This window comes from Mustela nivalis (assembly GCF_964662115.1).
Source record: "Mustela nivalis genome assembly, chromosome: 12".
In the NCBI taxonomy this organism is placed as follows: domain Eukaryota; kingdom Metazoa; phylum Chordata; class Mammalia; order Carnivora; family Mustelidae; genus Mustela; species Mustela nivalis.
This window is the reverse complement of record NC_139031.1, coordinates 407,745-425,388: the sequence shown is the minus strand read 5'-3', so window position 1 is coordinate 425,388 and position 17,644 is coordinate 407,745. Positions and strand designations below refer to the sequence as shown.

Here is a 17,644-nt window from a genome sequence, read left to right as displayed (position 1 = left end):
AAACAGACTGTGGGCACACCCAAGATCATCTCCGGAGTAAGTTCTGGAAGATGGATTTATTTGAGGCTAATCTGTGCTCTTGGAATCGTCCAACAAAGAACTGGGGATTCTCAAACACCTCTGAGTGCATGCCAGAGGCAGTTTCAGTAACAGTCACGTTAGCGTAAGTGAACGGCCAGTTCCCTGTGACATGGCCAAAGGGAGACACTGTCTTTTCTGGCTCCTACCAGAACCTTCACCCAAGTTTTTGTGTTTACCAAAACTTGACTTCTGGTATTAAGACCCACCAGAATGCTAAACCTAGGTACAGGAAAATACTTAATTTCTTTACAATCTGAGGACTTACCATGAACTAGGAATCTACCGTTTCATACCTATTGACATTTACTGTTGTGAGGCAGTAGTCCCCGTGTCACAGATGGGGAGACCTGGGCTTAGGAGGATTGAACAAGCTGTTCAAGGCATACGGTCAGAAGAGAAAAACCAGGAGTGGAAGACCAGGCTGGAAAACCCAAGTCTGTCACTTAACCGTTACACACACCGCTTTCACTGTACTCTGAAAGTCTGTCACTTTAGAAATTCTTAGTTGTTGTTGTTTTTTTAAACAAGTAGCACATTATCAAAAATAACTGAAACAAACGAACAAGAATAAAAATGTGCAAAGGTTTCAAAAGAGTCTCTGGCAGTATTCTCCTAAATCATCTGGATAGCCAAACCCCCCAAATCTTTGTAGCTGTATTTTTCCTTAGGGTGAGGAAGAATTACTTGGCAGCCAGAAGCGAGTTCTGTTCTCATATTTTCCAGTCAAAAAATAACTGGGGAAAAAAAAATTCCCTTCTCTCCAAAGTGTATGTTTGGCAACTTTTCTCACCATATAAGGAAATGAATGATGCTGAACTTTTCACAGCCTCATCCATTTCTGACACTAAGATTTTGTTTGGAAGTTATATTACAATTAAAAAAAAAAGATTTTATTTATTTATTTGACAGAGACACAAGAGAGGGAACACAAGTGGGGGGAGGGTGCGGGGAGAGGGAGAAGCAGGTTTCCCACTGGGCAGGGAGCGTGATGCGGGGGCTTGATCCCAGGACCCTGAGATCATGACCTGAGCTGAAGGGAGATGCCTACCAACTGAGTCACCCAGGCGCCCATTATTTTTAAAGTGAATATACCTGTGGAAGATCCAACCTAAGGAAGAGTTCTACTAAGTACTGACGGAGATTTAAAGATTTGGATTTCATTATTTTCTGAACTGAAAAAAGGTCTTTAGTTGTTAAAAATTCCTGTAAATCAAAAATACATAGTCATCTACTAAAGATTAGTTTTTTATACTCATTAATGAAGGAAGTTTCTTAACCATACGATGGCTTTTAAACAGTTGGTATGTGGAAAAAGAAACATGGATTTTATATCTTTTTTTTTTAAAGAGAAGATTTTTTTTTTAAAGATTTTATTTATTTGACAGACAGAGATCACAAGTAGGCGGAGAGGCAGGCAGAGAGAGAGGAGGGGAAGCAGGCTCTCCGCTGAGCAGGGAACCCGATGCGGGGCTCGATCCCAGGACCCCGGGATCATGTCCGGAGCTGAAGGCAGAGGCTTAACCCACTGAGCCACCCAGGCGCCCCTAAATTTTATATCTTTTTTTTTTTAAAGATTTTATTTATTTATTTGTCAGAGAGAGAGAAGCGAGAGCAAGCACAGGCAGACAGAGTGGCAGGCAGAGGCAGAGGGAGAAGCAGGCTCCCTGCGGAGCAAGGAGCCTGATGTGGGACTCGATCCCAGGACGCTGGGATCATGACCTGAGCCGAAGGCAGCTGCTTAACCAGCTGAGCCACCCAGGCGTCCCTGAATTTTATATCTTTTATGGAACTCTTCATTTCTCAAAATTTTAATGAATTAAATTTTAACACAGAGATTCCTTAATTCCTTTAATTTTAGTGTTTTATGTAGTCAAAACACATTCAAAATTAGCCTGTTATTTAAGCAATAAGAAGCAAATCAGTAGTACTTCTGGTGGTAAGGAAGTGGGGACACTTAAATTCTTGTGTTTTTACACAGAAAAAATGCCATTTGTACTTTGGTCTAAAATAAACACATATTTAAAAAAAAACCCAACAATAATAGTTTGCATTAAGTTCTTTACAAAACTATAAAAATTAATATTCCTGTTTGAACGATACATCCTGTTAATGACAACTCCAGAAAGGACTCACCGAAGTTATAAAAATGGTGAATCACAGAAAGGTAACCGAGAAACCGGTCAATTCCTCCGTCGGACACTCACCGAACTGTACGGAGACGGACATGGCTGTGGCTTTCAAGGAGCTCATGAGCAATGCGCCAGAGCGCACAGGACAGGAGGGCAGCAGGGGGACAAGCGCGAAAGCGGACGGCCTGGGTCTTTGGAAGGGATCACACAATGGGACGGAAACAGTGCTCTGGGAGTAGGGAGCGACAAAGGGAGGCGAGGCGAGACGATGGGGCCGGACCGTCCTTGGGTTATGCTTCCTCCCTGGGGCTGGAAAGGGGGACGCTCCGCAGGGGCAGTGCCAGGAACCGAGGCTGGAGAGAGACCCCACCTAGACCATGAGGACTGTCTGCCAGGGAGAGATGCTCCCGAGTGGGTCAGTTCACACCTTGGGAAGCTGACCCTAGTGGTCAAGTGCACTGATGACAGAGCCAAGGCAGCAAGCCGGTCGGAGGCTGCAGGAGTCCACATGAGGAGGATCCCTGTAGGGAAGGAGCCTCAGGAAGAGTCAAAGGGAGGGGAGGGGCTGAGGGGAGGGGTCACTTAGGCAGGAACGACATTTTTGCTGTCTTATTTTAAGCTAATAATGACTAGTAAGTACTGGCTACTTGTAATAAAATGTGGGATATACATGTATCTCTTCCACATGTGCGTGTGGGGTATACACGCCAACAACGTGAAGTGACGATTACTACGGTTTATCCAATGTCAGTAGGTGTGCCTGGGTGGAGCGGTCAGTCTTGAGTCCGAGCCCCATACCTGGTTCCGCATTTGGTGTAGTGTACTTGAAGAAAAACAAACAAACAAACAAACAAACACCCCTGAAAAAACCCATAGTTCAATCCAAACCAAACCAAACCAAAAACCTTAATGCCTTAAAAATCATCTACTGTGTAGTTCATTAAACATACCACGCCAGAAAGGCTCTGCTTGTCAACGCTGGCAACCTTTGCTGGCGGGGTTGTGAGATTTACGACAGCAACTTTGTCAGCATGGGCTCCCTGACTGACTGGTTCTGTGACTTGCACAGATCAGAGATAAAGCCCTCGGCTGAGAGCATAAAGAAGGGTAAAAACACTCCAAGGATTCATGTATCAGAAAAGGGAACTGTGAGAGGAAGACGCTTCTCTACCTATCTTTGTCAGTTAATGAGAACATGAAATTAATGTTGACTTACTGGTTTCCTAAGGAAGAAGATAGACAAGGCTCCCACTAGGGGCATGTCTCCAATCAGCGGTTCCAGGATCACCCGCATTGTACCATGAATCTAAATTCAAACGGGAAACCAAAACATGTCACAGAAGACAATTCCACAGGCCATTTACTGACGCAAGAAGGAGGGTACATGATCATCTTAGTGACTTCTCAGCATGACTTCATGTTTCTCTCAAGTATAACCTACAAACAGAAAACTTAACTTCAAAGAAATTCTGAGTTAATAAAAACTTGACTTTTTTTTTGAATGGAGCATAGAGAATTTTAGAAGACTATGAAACTTTTAAAACCTTACCTGTATACTTTGCACACCAGCTCTACAAAAATACCGCTTGATCTCCAAGTCAATCTCACAGTTCCCTACAAAACTAGCAGACAAAGTTCTGTATTACTGTCTCTTAATCACCACAGACCTGCAAGGCATATAATCTGAGTAAAATGACAGCAAAACAACGAAAACCAGCCTGCACTGTAACGTGAGACCCATGTCTGAGTGTTTACTGCCCAGATCACAGATGTCCCTGCTAGTAGAGCTGCCACGGCCACACCAATCACACAGGTCACTTCCCAACCTGCATCTTCTGCATCAGTCTCCTGCTGGACTACAGTTTTCATCTGTTTCTCAAACAACTGTGTTTGTTTAAAACATTTAAAAAAAAAAAGCTTAGATTATGTCTCGCCAGAAATAAATTTTGCACCCATGCTCCGCTCATGAGAAAACTAACAGCAGTTCTCCAGGGCTCTGTGACATCAAAGGTTAGAAGTGAAGCGTCTCTTCGGGGCACGAATTCTACTCAGTGACTAAGTCATTTCAATCATTAGTACGAAACGAACAAAGGAAATAAGAATTAGTACGACGCGGAACGTCAGGCTTGCATTGAAAGGTGAGCTTGAAGCATCATCTATGTTCTGTGCAGGATCTCTGCGATCCGACTCCCACCCTCGGAAGCAGCATGTCATGCTCCGCCCTGAGCACATCTGGGGCCGGTGTGACAGATGCTGGAAAGCACACAAGTACGACACTAATGAAAGGCATCTGGGATAGATTCTTCCAATATTTATGTCCTGGTGTTCAAGTCAGCACCTGTAGATTCTTCTCACTGTGCATAATGCTGGATCTAGCTGGTAAAATCACCTATTAAAAAACCATCTCAAGGGGCACCTGGGTGGCTCAGTGGGTTAAGCCACTGCCTTCGGCTTGGGTCACATCTCAGGGTCCTGGGATCGAGTCCCGCATCGGGCTCTCTGCTCGGCAGGAAGCCTGCTTCCTCCTCTCTGCCTACTTGTGATCTCTGTCTGTCAAATAAATAAATAAAATCTTAAAAAAAAAAAAAAAATCTCAAAACTTTCCTCTTCTTCACCCTAAGACCTGATGATTGTATTTCCTAATATCTGCCTTCCCCGTCTCTACCACCAAGAACCTAAAGTCCCAGTCTAGAGCACACAGAAAGGAGAATGCAGGTTTTCTTTAGAGACATAAATATCTGAGCAGCATAATCTGCGTATGTTGCTGAAAGCCAGACTGCGTCTTCACCATGGCATCCGTGAACGGATTCACTCACAGGTTTATTTAATGAATGTGTATGAACTCCTCCCTCGGTGCCGGAACAAGAGAACACAGTTTCTACCCTTAGAAGCTCGTTATCAGACCCGGGGACCGTCCCAGGGTACAGCTGAGGAAGACACAGTCGGGCTTCCTTCTATCCCACTGATGACAACAGTGCTCACAGTCGGGCCTGGTGTTTTAGAGACGCAGCTTTTCCCAGCAGATGCTCGGAGGCACTCAATGCTTCTTTCGAAAGTAAAGGTGATCAGCGCCAACCCTGCACAAGGACCACGTTCACACCCTTCAGAAACTCAAAGACAACACTCCAAAACACAACGATCCTTCGTCAAGGTAAGAAACAAAAGTACGGACTGGGTGTCAGTGGACGCACGTCAGCGGCTGCCCTTCCACAGCTGTGCGGCGAGGCCTCCCAGGGACGCAGGAAGCCGTGAGCAGGCTCACGAAGAATGAGGACAAGAATCAAACAGAACCACCTTTATCTGCCAGGTGTGCTACCGGCAGATCGTCAGCTCATCTTTTTCCCAATTATTTTTTCTTGTGGTAAAATACAAAGAACGAAAAGTGGACCATCTGGCTTATCTCTAAGTGAGTAGTTCGGTAGCCTCAAGCACATTCACCTTGTGTGACCAGCGCCACCGTCATCTGCAGGACTCGTCCATCTTACCAAGCTGAAACTCTGTCCCCAGGGAACCACTTCCCTTTCCCTCCCCCACGCCCTGGAGCCCAGCATCCCAGTTTCTTTCTCCAGGCGTCTGAGCACTCGAAGGACCTCGTGTAAGTGGGGTCACACAGTGTTTGTCGTGTTGTGACAGGCTCACCTCCCTCCGCATAACATCCTCATGGTTTATCCACGTTGTGTCATGGCTCAGAATTTCCTTTTTGTTTTTTTTTAAAGGTGACTAACATTCCACGGCATGTCCAGGACACATTTTCCTTACCCGTTCTCTGCCGCCGAACATCGGGGCTGCTTCCACATTTCAGCTACTGTGCAGGTGTACAGTAACTCTTTGAAACTTTATTTTCAGTTCTTTTGGTTATGGACCCAGAAGTGGAATTGCTGGGTCTTTATTAGTTGTTTAATTTTTTGAGGAACACCAGCAACCGCACCGTTGCACACTCTCATCAACAGCGCACGAGGGTCCAGTTTCTCCACGTCCATGCCAACACCTGCTGCCTTCTACTGTCTGGCAGCAGCCATCCTCCTGGGGCCAGGTGGTAGCTCAGTGTTGTGATCTGCGTCTCCCTGAGCATCCATGAGGGAGCAGCCTCTCGTGTGCTTGCTGTACATTTGCACATCTTCTTTGGAAAAATGTCTATTCAGGACCTTTTGTTGATTTCTGAACCGGGCTGTTCCTGTTGAGTTTTAGGGGTTTCTTACACTTTCAGATATTAAGTGCTAGCTGGACATGTGATTACACAGACTGCGCTGCTTCCACGGATTACCTTGATTGCTGACATGCAGTAACATGAAGTCTTCCAAGTGAAGAACACGGGACGCCCTCCACCTCCTGCATTTCTCTCAGCAGGGATTCATAGATTCTTTGTTCACGTCTTTCACCTTCTTGGCTAATTCCCAAGAGTTTTAATCTTTTTGATTCTATTGTAAATGAGATTTTCTTGATTTCATTTCTGGAATGTGCACAGTTAGCGCATAGAACATAACTGATCTTGTGTGTGCTGACTTTATATTCTGCGGCTTTGCCGAACTTGTTAGTTCTGTGAGGTTTTTCTGTGGAATCCCTAAGGTTTTATACATATAAAATCATACCACATGTAAACAGAGACAATTCTACCTCCTCCTTTCAACCTGGATGCCTTATCTTTTTATTCCTACCGAGTGGCTCGGGCTAGGACTTCCAATGCCATGTTAAATGGAAATGGTCAACGTGGACATGCCTGCTCCTAATCTTGGAACAAGAGCTTAGTCTCGCACCACTGAGTATGATGTCTACTGGGGGCTTCTCACATACACCTTTTAATTTTTTTCATTTATTTAAGTAATCACTACACCCAACGTGGGGCTTCAACTCATGACCCTGAGATCAAGAGTCGCACACTCCTCCGAGCCCGCCAGGCGCCCTCACATATGCCTTTTATTATGCTGAAGTAGTTTTCTTCTGTTCCCAGTTTGTTGATGGTTTTTAACATGCAAAAATAATTAATTCTGACAAATGCATTTTCTACATCAACTGAAATGATCATGTGTTTTTTTCCCCCTTCTGTTCTGTTAACGTGGTGAGGATTCATTTGTATATGTTGAAGGATCCTTGCATTCTAGGAGTAAATCGCACTTGGTCATGGTGTATAGTTCTTTTAATATGTTGCGGAATTCAGTTTGCTACTATTTTGATAAGGGGTTTGGCATTAGTGTTCATAATGGGTCTGGGTCTGCAGTTTTCTTGTAGGGTTTCGGTATTTTTAATTTAACATGCTTATGACTGGCAATTATCTAGGCTATCAGGAATTAAGACACAGAAAATCAATAAATGTAGGTCTTCAACAATTCAAATTCTACCACACATCAGGTAAGAAGTATGCTCCTTCTATCTTCCACTTTATGGGTACAGCTGAATGACATTATAGGCCATTAACTAGGACATAAATACAACACACACACACACACACACACACACACACACACAAACTTACCTAATCTGAAGGTCTAAAATTATTTGCCTTTTGTCCACATTTTCAGTGTATACCTTAACACCATTGATCCTGAGGGGCTGAAACAAGAGGCAGCTTATTTTAAAATGCTTATTTAAAAAATAAAACCCACCCTTACAATGCAGCACAGAGATGAGAACAAGTCTAGCACGAGGCTACAGGAACGAAACTTCTGCTTTCAGTGCAGTAGCTGTTTGCTTTGGGCAAGTCCGTAGGCCTCCACTCTCCAGTGTCCTATCTGTGAAGTGTGGATACTAAGAAGCATCCATCTAAGGAGGTTACTATGAAATCAAAGGACAGGAGGAGCATGTCTGATGCCCAGAGAGTGCTTCAAGGCCCAACCCCGTGGCCCTGTTTCTTCCAATTTACTTTGATCCTTCCCTCGTAACTTGTTATATGGTTTGAAACACAACTTCTTTTTCCTTCATGACTTCTAACTTTTCATTTCTTAAAATTTTCACAAAAATGGGGCTTTTCAGTGATTGAAAAATACTGGCTGTAGGTATAATTCTAATCTAATCTTAATTTAACCTGATACATGATAAAGACATGATTGTAAAAAGAACAGGCAGATCATAGTAACGGTCATGTCTCAAGGGCCCTGCTGTTAACTATTTCAAAACCTCCCATTTTATCACCTTGAGACTGCTTCTAGGGAAGTTCTCAACCTCCCCTCTGAGCATCACTTACTCAAGTGGAAGGGATTCCTGACCTTTGGAGTACTACAGCTTACTGTGACATCTTAGGTGCCCCAACATCTTACCCCTCAACTGGCTGTAGGATTAAACTCTAAGTCTTTGTGGCGGCGTGGGGCGTGCCTGGGTGGCTCAGTTGGTTAAGTGTCTGCTTTTAGGTCAGGTCATGATCCTGGGGTCTTGAAATCCAGCCCTACCTCGGCTCCTTGCTCAGCAGGGAGCCTGCTTCTCCCTCTGCCTACTGCTCCCCCTGTTTGTGCACTCTCTTACAAATAAATAAAATCTTAAAAACAAAACAAATCTCTAAGTCTTTGATCATCCCCATCTTCTACTATCTACTATCTCCTCTCCTAGGTTCCCGGCGCTTTCCCTGATGTTACTGGCTCAGACATGCCCAGACTATGAATCACAGAGAATACAGTTCAAATCACTATGTTGATGACTGAAAATGGGAGACAGGTAGCTTAGGACCTTTAGCTTAAATGTCTGCATTAGATAATATTCCCTTCTTCCACTGAACATGACCTCTGATGTTAGGAGAAGGAGCAAGGCCAAGCCCACTCCAGGTGACTAAGCCTTACCCAACACAGGACAAACACTTAAAGGCAAGAGAACTCAGCTGGCTGACTCAGCCAGCACATCAGGTGTGTACAAAGAACTGTGCTTGGGGCTCTGCACGTCCTTCTAGGCTGTTCCTTCCTCAGGTAGCCCGAGATCGCCCGTACTTGTAAGACAGCAGTGCAGTTGATGATGTCAAGCCACCTTTACCGAGTCAGCACTACTCTTAGTATTCTTCCTGTTCTCCAAGGATAATCTTAGTATCAAACTTAAAGAGCGTGTAATACCAAGTGAACATAATTCCCCCTAAAACAAATCCAGCTGGGGTTAGAATTCTAATCTCCACAAACACAAGCATATCTATCACCTTACATTCAGGGACCACAAACCATGGCCTGCAGGTTCAACTTGGCCTTTGGCTAAGAAAGGTTTTTACATTTTTAAATGATTATAAAAGAAATGGGGGTGGGGCAGAGAAGAATAAGCCTCAAAGACTTTATGGGCTGTCAAGGACTGAAATATGTAGCACCTGACTTTTTAACTTCTGCTTCATGCTCACACAGCGTTCTACCTAGTGATCGTGTTTTCCTATTTGTTATCATTTAGGTCAGAGAAGGTCAAGTACACCTGAAAGGAAAGTGGACACAGGCGTCCTGTGCAGGCCTGTATGTGCTTGAACAGCAGGATGATCAGACCCCAGGCTCCTAACGTATCTGGAAACCTCACAGCCAAGAGGAAAAATGACTAAGTACAACACATGTGCCTGCAGTGGAGACCCCGGGTTTTGAGGAACCGCAGGTAAGATGGCGCGCTCTGGGAGCACACGGTGGGAATGAGCCTGCGGGCGCAGACCCAACAGCGACTGAGTCAGACGCCCCGTGGCCGCATTATGAAAACCGAGTCAGACACCCCGTGGCCGCATTATGAAAACCCTGCTGGTCTGGGGCAAGGACATGTGAACTGCAGCAGCTGGTGAAGGTGTGCTGCGTCGCCCTACTGTGCGTGCGCACAAAATGTGTGTCAACTGTATAGGTGTATTTAAATTACTACTGAATTCTTAATTTTCATTAGGCAGACAAAACAATGTTACCCTGGAAATTAACACAGTGTTCTATGCCAATTATACCTCAATTAAAAACAATGTTACCCCGAACTGTTGGTAATCACTGTAAACAGGGACTTAGAAAAAGAAGCTAGCCATGATCGACTAATTTACATGCTGTCTTGAGGCTTTCACTAGAAGGAATATTAGGAATTAGATGTATTTGTGTATGATTCTAATAACAAAATCTATCTTTCCCTTCATTTACATAATTAATATAATTCTGTAAGCCCAGCACTGGAATCCTGAATTATTGCATTTACACATCTTAAGGGGTAAACGCCTTTAAGCTTGTTGTCAGTCATTAAACTTTCAGTATGAACTCACATATCAAACCCCCACTAGACAGACTGTGAAAAACTGTACAAAGGAAAATTCTGACAGAAGGATGCAGGGGTAGAAAGACAGGCTGGGAACTGAAAGAAACCAACCGGGAAACCGAATGGGCCGAAGACCCCAGGGGAAGAGTGAGTGTAACACACAAGGGGACAGACAAGGGGAGGGCGAGCCCCAGGAGGCAGAACTGGGACCAGCTGCAGAGACAGCCTGCTAGACCTTCCCCAGCAGCAATTTTTTCTCTAGAAAGTAACGTGAAGTCGTTTCATATATTTTTTAAAGTCTTCACTCCAATTTTACCATGTACACAAATGATGCTGAAGAAGAAACTGACCTGTTGACCCACGTCAACTTTAGTGAAACTGAAAGTGCTAAGGTGGGTGTTTGCTCCCCGCACAGCTGGCTCTATAGTTTCTCGAAACAACTTCTCTATAAACTGGCAAATGAAAGGCCACATATGTTTTACAGTCTGTAAAGAAGAAAGAACTCATGTCAAACAAAATGCTCTAATACACAGTAATGTACTATGTACCAACATGTCATAATGGAAAATTAGGTCATCATGGAAAATTACACCTCTATAGTTTACCAGAATTTTTGAAAATTAAAGGGGGGTATGTGTCTCATTTATTATGCAAAATGAACACGATCTGAATTTCAAGGATGTGCTACAACAATATACTACAGATTAACTAATATGTTGCAGAAATTATTCTGGTTAAGCATTCCATTTAAGCCTGTCCTCTCATTTAAAGTTGCTTAGGGAAAAAAAATCAGAAAACCCTGTGGTTTCAGTTTGTTTCTAAAAACCTAAAACTGTCTAGATCTTAATAAACATTAATGAGATTTCTTTAATGATGGACTAACTTCTGGTGCTGTAAGGCAATCATGAATCTATAAGGATATATAAAATATGGGGGAAACATCTACTTCAAAGTATATGATCTTAAAAAATAAATAACCTTAGAAAGGATTATTCACCTAGTACTAGGTTTCTTGGGAATTATCTCCCTTTTCCTAACATTTTCAAAAATCCTGCTTATAATTATAAAATAGACTTGCGCCCTAGCCAATGAGTGAAGTAGACACAGGCCCAAATACACAACTATGAAAATATCATTAATTTCTTCATATTAAAGACACAGTTTTCACTATCTAAAAAGTAACAGATCAGTTATGACTCTGTTTTTTTGATAGCAGGAGCCAGTCCACTAAGTCCAAATGAGTTCACACACGGTCAACATGCAAATTCCCCAAAATGGAGAGATGGCATCTCGCTCCCTCAGCCCCACTGATAATGTGGTATTTAGTATATTCTACTCTTACCTTATTTAGCCATTCTGCTCGTTCAGTGTCTGGAAAATGAACCTAAGAGAAAAACATACACATGACTGACGGACCCCCAGCAACTGTACACGAAATGTCACACAGGCTATTGAATACACTAGCGTACGCACACTGTTTCCCTAAACGCTTCCTGACAACACTGGCGCTGAAGCTTTGCACGAGGGCTTCGGAGGAGACTGAAACGTGCCCTCCGGCTCTTTCGGTCCCAACAACACTCTGAGGCAGGAAAGCCTAGTGACAACCAACAAGACAGTCCCTTCTCTGGCCCTCTCAGGTCCGGAGGGACGCTCGCTGGCATCGGGGATTTGGGGAAGAGTACTCCGCTGTGAGCTCCTCCTTTTTGAGAGAGGAAGGCTAAAGCTGTTTCGGGTGGGGAGTTCTCTGAGGAATGCTAGGTACTCCCTCAACGGCCGGCCACACTGATGTTCTGAAAAGCACGTTCTTGGTTTACATGTACAACAGGTCACAGGCAGCTTCTTAAGGGCGACTGAGATGGGGTCTGGGAACTGTTCTGATTTCCGGAACTGCCACCCCCACTTTCCTCAGTAACACAGGGACAGCAGCCAGTGAGAGACAAGCCCCTGGCCCCACCTTCTGGCTGAGAGGAGTTGGTCGGGGGATATCACGGTGGCGGGGGCGCAGGGGAGCTCCCGAGAAGATGGTTCACTAAGAACCAAGTCCACCTCTCAAGCTTGGCCCTGAGGAACACACGGGCAGCAGCCGTCGGTTCCCAGCCGGAGGCCCTGTCCCCGCAACCTGTCTCAGCCCCACCGCTCCAGGACAGGGGCCGCGGCGGGGCCCTCCTGCGCTCTGTGACCCGGCCGGCCCACCCTTCACATCACCGGGGTGATATGCCTGAACCCTGAGCGTGGGCTGGAGGGAACCGGAATGTTTTCTGAGTCAGCCGGCTCGGATGCATTCTTGGACAAAAGCAAGGGGACGGCAACCTTCCAGAATTAAGGAAAAGGCGTAAGAGCTGGGCAGGATGCTACTCCAGAAGGCAGACTTGGGGACGAGAACGGCTAGCAGACACCGCTGACGTTCAGAGGGCTTGCTGCTGTGGAGAGGCCTGCTGGGCCCGACTGGCACTGGACTTCCAGCCAAGAACTCGAGACATCTGGGGCCCGTGAGACTGGCCGGACGAGGTCGCGGAACGAAGCGCGCGCAGCGGCCCTGTGGCCCGGGTCCTGCTGGTCCTTCCCGCTGCAGTGAAGCAGCCAGTGCCCCACGTCCCTCCAGGAATGGGGCGGGGGCCGCCCCCGGGTACCAGGTCTTCGAAAGCAGGGGCTCGGCTGTGCTCCCGGCAGCAAGTGATCGTGAGGCTGTCTCCCGGCTGCCGGGCCCCTCTGTATCCGACCAGCCCCGGTGGCCAAGGAAGGACCACAAGCCCAAGACGAGCACCTATCCGGAGACAAGTCAGAGCGTCACCGTAGGTGTGTCTCTGCTGTCATTTCAGAGTCAGCAACGGGGTCGAGGACGCTCTCGCAGGCTTGCCTTTTCTGGTGATGCCATGACCGCAGACACTCCCTTGCCTGGGAGGCCTTGCCCGGCTTCCCAGCCACACAGCATCTAGCTCTAGAACGCGAGGACACAGGAGCCACACTCCGTTACCTCACTCAGGGCCATAAACTCCTATGCGGGTCTCAAACGGGAGATCAAAGACCTGCCTCAATCATATTTTCTCTGACTCACCACCCCCCAAACCTTGTCTTTACCACGGTCCTGTGGAATTCAACCAAACAATAATGGTTTCCTTTGCACAGAAATGCAGTCTTGACTTACTGGTTACCTTTTTCTTAACCTCCCCTCTCGGCCAGTTCTCCCTTACAGCCAGCTCACCTCCACCACAGACCACTGCCCGAACCTCCTGCCATGACGGTCCCTCCTCAGCCACACGGCTGTCACACTCAGGTTCTCTCCAGAAACCTGCATCTGTCACACACCACTCTGCTGAGGCTCCCCAGCGGCCCCCTCTCGCCCAGTGCACTACACACTTGTGCGGCGGAATGAACTGTCCCTAGAGACATGCTCTAAAGACACGCGACTCGGAGCAGACAGAACGCTCAACACCCAGCCTCGTAACGGGACGCCCGAGCCTTCGTGCGCTCTGCTTTCTCAGAGACACCTGGGTTTGTGACTACTTAGACTATTACTGCAATTACCGTGAACTGCTCAGGATCTACTCCAATGTAAGATGGCATGTGAAGTGTGAAACCTTAATACAGTATTGGACTTAGATGAAAATTCTGTATCATTCCACGCTGAATAAAAACAGCAACTACCCACATCAAGATGATCCTTAGGCTCACGCGGGGTTCCGGACGACAGCAAGAACACACAAATGACGCCAGATGTCAGCGAGAGGGGCCCCACCGGTGGCCCAGGGCTTGAGTTCTAGCGATCTTAAACCGCTGCTCTGCTTCAAAAAGAAATAACCTTATGCCAAGTGTCCTTTAATAAAATTACAGCAAGATGAGTTTAACTTGTTTTCAGATCTTTCCTTTGCTCCCAAATATTATGAAGTGACAGTGTATGTTCATTTAAACCTTATCCCCAGTAAACAACTGCAGTGCCATCTGAGGAATCAAGGACTTTACTGGCTGTGATGTTGGTCTGTGATACCACGAATCCTCACACGAGGCACACAGGCATCAGAACGCCCGCCCTCCTGAGAACATGGTAGGCTCTGGGGGGTCCGGCAGGCACCAGCACCTCTACAGACGGCTATCTCACGTTCCCCAGGGACCGACAGAAGGGCTGCATACTTCTCCAGGGAGCAGGGGGTAAGCGGTCTGTTCCCTTTCGATAACTGGTAGAGAGTCATCTATTAACACCAAATACTTCAGAGAAAGTGCTTCTCTGTAGTTTATGTGCAAAAGGTTTTCCTTCTACTACTGAGGGGTAAAATGTGTCGATAGCAGTTTTCACTTATTTTTTCCTCCAGATTCTTTAGTTCCTTTGAAGAGCTGAATTTTTGCTAAATTTTAAAAGCCATAACCAGGCAACCTAAGTATGGTGCCTCACAGAGAAAAAGCTTTGACTAATCTAGATTTTCTACCCACTTCAAATTTAAGGCCTTCTCAAAGATTAGGATACTTACTCCCTGGGAGTCCATACACACAAAGTTGTATGTATACAAACTCCGAGACAAATCATCAGATTTTTCACAAAGTCCACAAAACCAAGAAGGTTAAGATCACATAATGACATGATCGATAAGGCTGAGTCCCTTTCAAAGCCTTTCATACGAAAGAGTCAGAGGAGCAGAAGGTGAGGGAAGGCAGATGCTGAAGACCCCGTCCTTGGATGGCTGAGGAACAGGTAACAAATCTCCCTGCAGCTGGGTTCCTGAAAGATGAGTGAGTCTCCAAACCCATGGGTACCTCCGTCGACATAAAAAAGTAACTGGTAACTGCCGGGTTGGATTATGTCCTGCTTTCTGTGTGGCAGGTCCTGTGGTAAGCTATCAACATACATTATCTGAGCTCATTTCTTTCTTGGTGTGGATAAAAGACCTTGACTTTTAATAAGGGAGACAACAGTGTGCACACCCCAGGACAGCGACCCACGCCCTCTGTACCCAGGCATTTGGTGCAGAGGTGCACATATGTCAACACAACTTTGTAAATCATATTTTTTCCTCCTCCTCATCTTCATCTTCAAAGCAGAAAGGAATTATCTGTGAGGCCATGAAACTTTCCATCTCCCAAGTCACAAATATGGACCCTGCGTTCATTTTCTCTCCTGCACCACACCTGAACTATTTCAAACTACCCACCCATTCGAGCAAACCCGAAATCTCAGAGACACCAGGACCACGCCTCTCCTTCACTCCCCAACCCTAGTCAGCTCTTCCTTCTAAATCTCTATCTGAGCTAATTCTCAACAACAAATCTACAAACAGGAACCATTAATGTCCCGAATTTACAGGATAGCTACTAAGTGACAGAGTGGGGAGGAAAAATCAGGTTTGTCTGCCCCTGCTGTTGGCCACTCTGCTACTGAGGGACGAGAGAAGTGCTGTGGAGACAGTTGATCCACGGAACCCGTCAAGTTCTCAGTAGGACAGACTCCCATGAGAGAGTAAAGTTCACAACTTAGGTGATACGCCTCCGATTATATGAAGCTCTAAGTCAGAAGTGGAAAATTTTGCACTTAATGGTGATCTATTTATCTAGACTCGAGGTCAAATAAAGTACAAGTCCTGAAACAGTTCATAGCAAATTCAGCAAGCATGACAGCAACTCACAATAAAGCACAATTGCCAAACCCAGCATTTCACCCAAGACTAAGAAGAATGCAATTTGAAGACTGGTTTTACTTAACATATGCAGGAAAAGGCTATGATATTTAAGTAGTAATGATAAAATTCCACATATGTTCACCTGGTGACCCAGCAATCCCATTTCTAACTAACTGATTAAATATAATAAAGTGAATTCTGCAAAAAAAAAAATGTTCCAAAATGAAAACATGTGCCTTCTCTAACTTTATCTGGTTTCTCCAAGTTCCCTGGTATTTTCCAAATTAGGTCTGCCAGTATGCTAGCAAATTCCTACTCATCCTGTCATAAAGACAGAGTAACCCTATAAAGCTATTGTTTCTGTCCTACAAAAGACATACTAGTTCCACAAATCGCCTACAGAATTTACATTTATGTAATACTAAGGCTTCTCTATGCACCGTCATGCAGCAGAACAGAAACACAGTTTGAATGGTGTGAGTTCTGGTTTTGTGACTGTATTTCTGTCACCGCGCTACTCCTTAATCTACTGCACAGGTGGAGATTGTTCTTGTGGAAGAACAGACCGAAGCAGCCATTTTGTGAACAAGTGTCCCCGGACACTGGCTCTGTCCCCAGACACAGACTCAGACACGCGCCTTGGGAAGATCAGAGCTGGTGGAGTGGACTGTGCGAAAGGTGCGACCACGGTTCTATGAAGGAAGACCGGGGACCCTGGGGAGGATCTGATGTTGCCTGGAAGAGTCCGTAAGAAACTGGGGAAGAACACAGTGTGTGAGATGGGTTTGGAAAAATTAGTTGGGGTTTGCTATGCAAGGAAGAGACTATTCCAAGCAGAACTAACGGCACACGCAATCTATGCCGGCTGGATCTGGGGGAACAGTGAGTGCTGAAACGGAAAAATGAGGTCAAGACCAGCCTGAAGTGTCTTCTACGCCAGCAAAGGAGTGCTGACTTTATTCTACAGGCAACGGGTCCAATGCTGGGGTGTTCGGTTAAAAAACGACGGAAGATCAGCACTCCGGGAAAACCTTCCGCAGTACCCCCGACCTATTCTGAAACAACCAGAAACAGGAAGGCGGAAAAACCGCCTCTGCACCATAGACCGGCAACACCAGTGAACCGGCTGGTGCTGAAGGTCAAGCCTTGTCCTCGCAGCAGAACGCCACGGCACTCAGCAGTTCCAAGGGTTCTGATGTGTAAGGGGTTATTTCAAGGTGCCAGAGAAAAATGTATCAAAATCAAAGAAGGAAATCTGTTACCAAATTTTAATTCTGTTTACTAAGTCAAAAAATCTGCTTCTCACTAATACATATTCATAAACATTTGCTTATGTTCCACCAAACAGAATTTAAAGTAGCAAAAACATCGAACATAAAAACTGGGGTATACAGAGGAAATAGAAAACACACCCTAAACCACAGAAGAGTCCACGAACACGTATCATTTGGTTTCAAATCTTATCTTTGAACTTAAAAAAAAAAAAAAGCATAAAACCACTTAAATCTTCTTTATAAGTCCAATTAAAAAAACAAGTTTTCATATTTATTATATTTTCTCTACCAACTAAAAAGAACCATTGTATGATTACTTACATTTTCATTATATTTGAAAGTCGACACTACCCAAGAAATCTTTTTTTAATCTTATCTTTAAGAAAGAACA

General features: G+C 45.3%; 1 protein-coding gene across 4 annotated transcripts in view; it reads right to left on the bottom strand.

Annotated features, from left to right (window-relative positions):
• The window catches only part of ESYT2 (extended synaptotagmin 2), a 78,051-nt gene that overhangs the window by 39,673 nt on the left and 20,734 nt on the right, over positions 1-17,644 (bottom strand). For all 4 annotated transcript variants that reach the window (XR_014301121.1, XR_014301122.1, XM_082692894.1 and 1 more), the window contains exons 2-6: positions 11,716-11,757; positions 10,724-10,858; positions 7,681-7,757; positions 3,760-3,832; positions 3,427-3,516 (exon numbers count right to left, since the gene is read on the bottom strand). Coding sequence is in view for 2 of the 4 variants with exons in the window: in XM_082692894.1 (XP_082549020.1) it covers positions 3,427-3,516; positions 3,760-3,832; positions 7,681-7,757; positions 10,724-10,858; positions 11,716-11,757 (417 nt within the window). In the remaining 2 variants the exon portion in view is untranslated. The remainder of the gene's footprint in view (positions 1-3,426; positions 3,517-3,759; positions 3,833-7,680; positions 7,758-10,723; positions 10,859-11,715; positions 11,758-17,644) is intronic.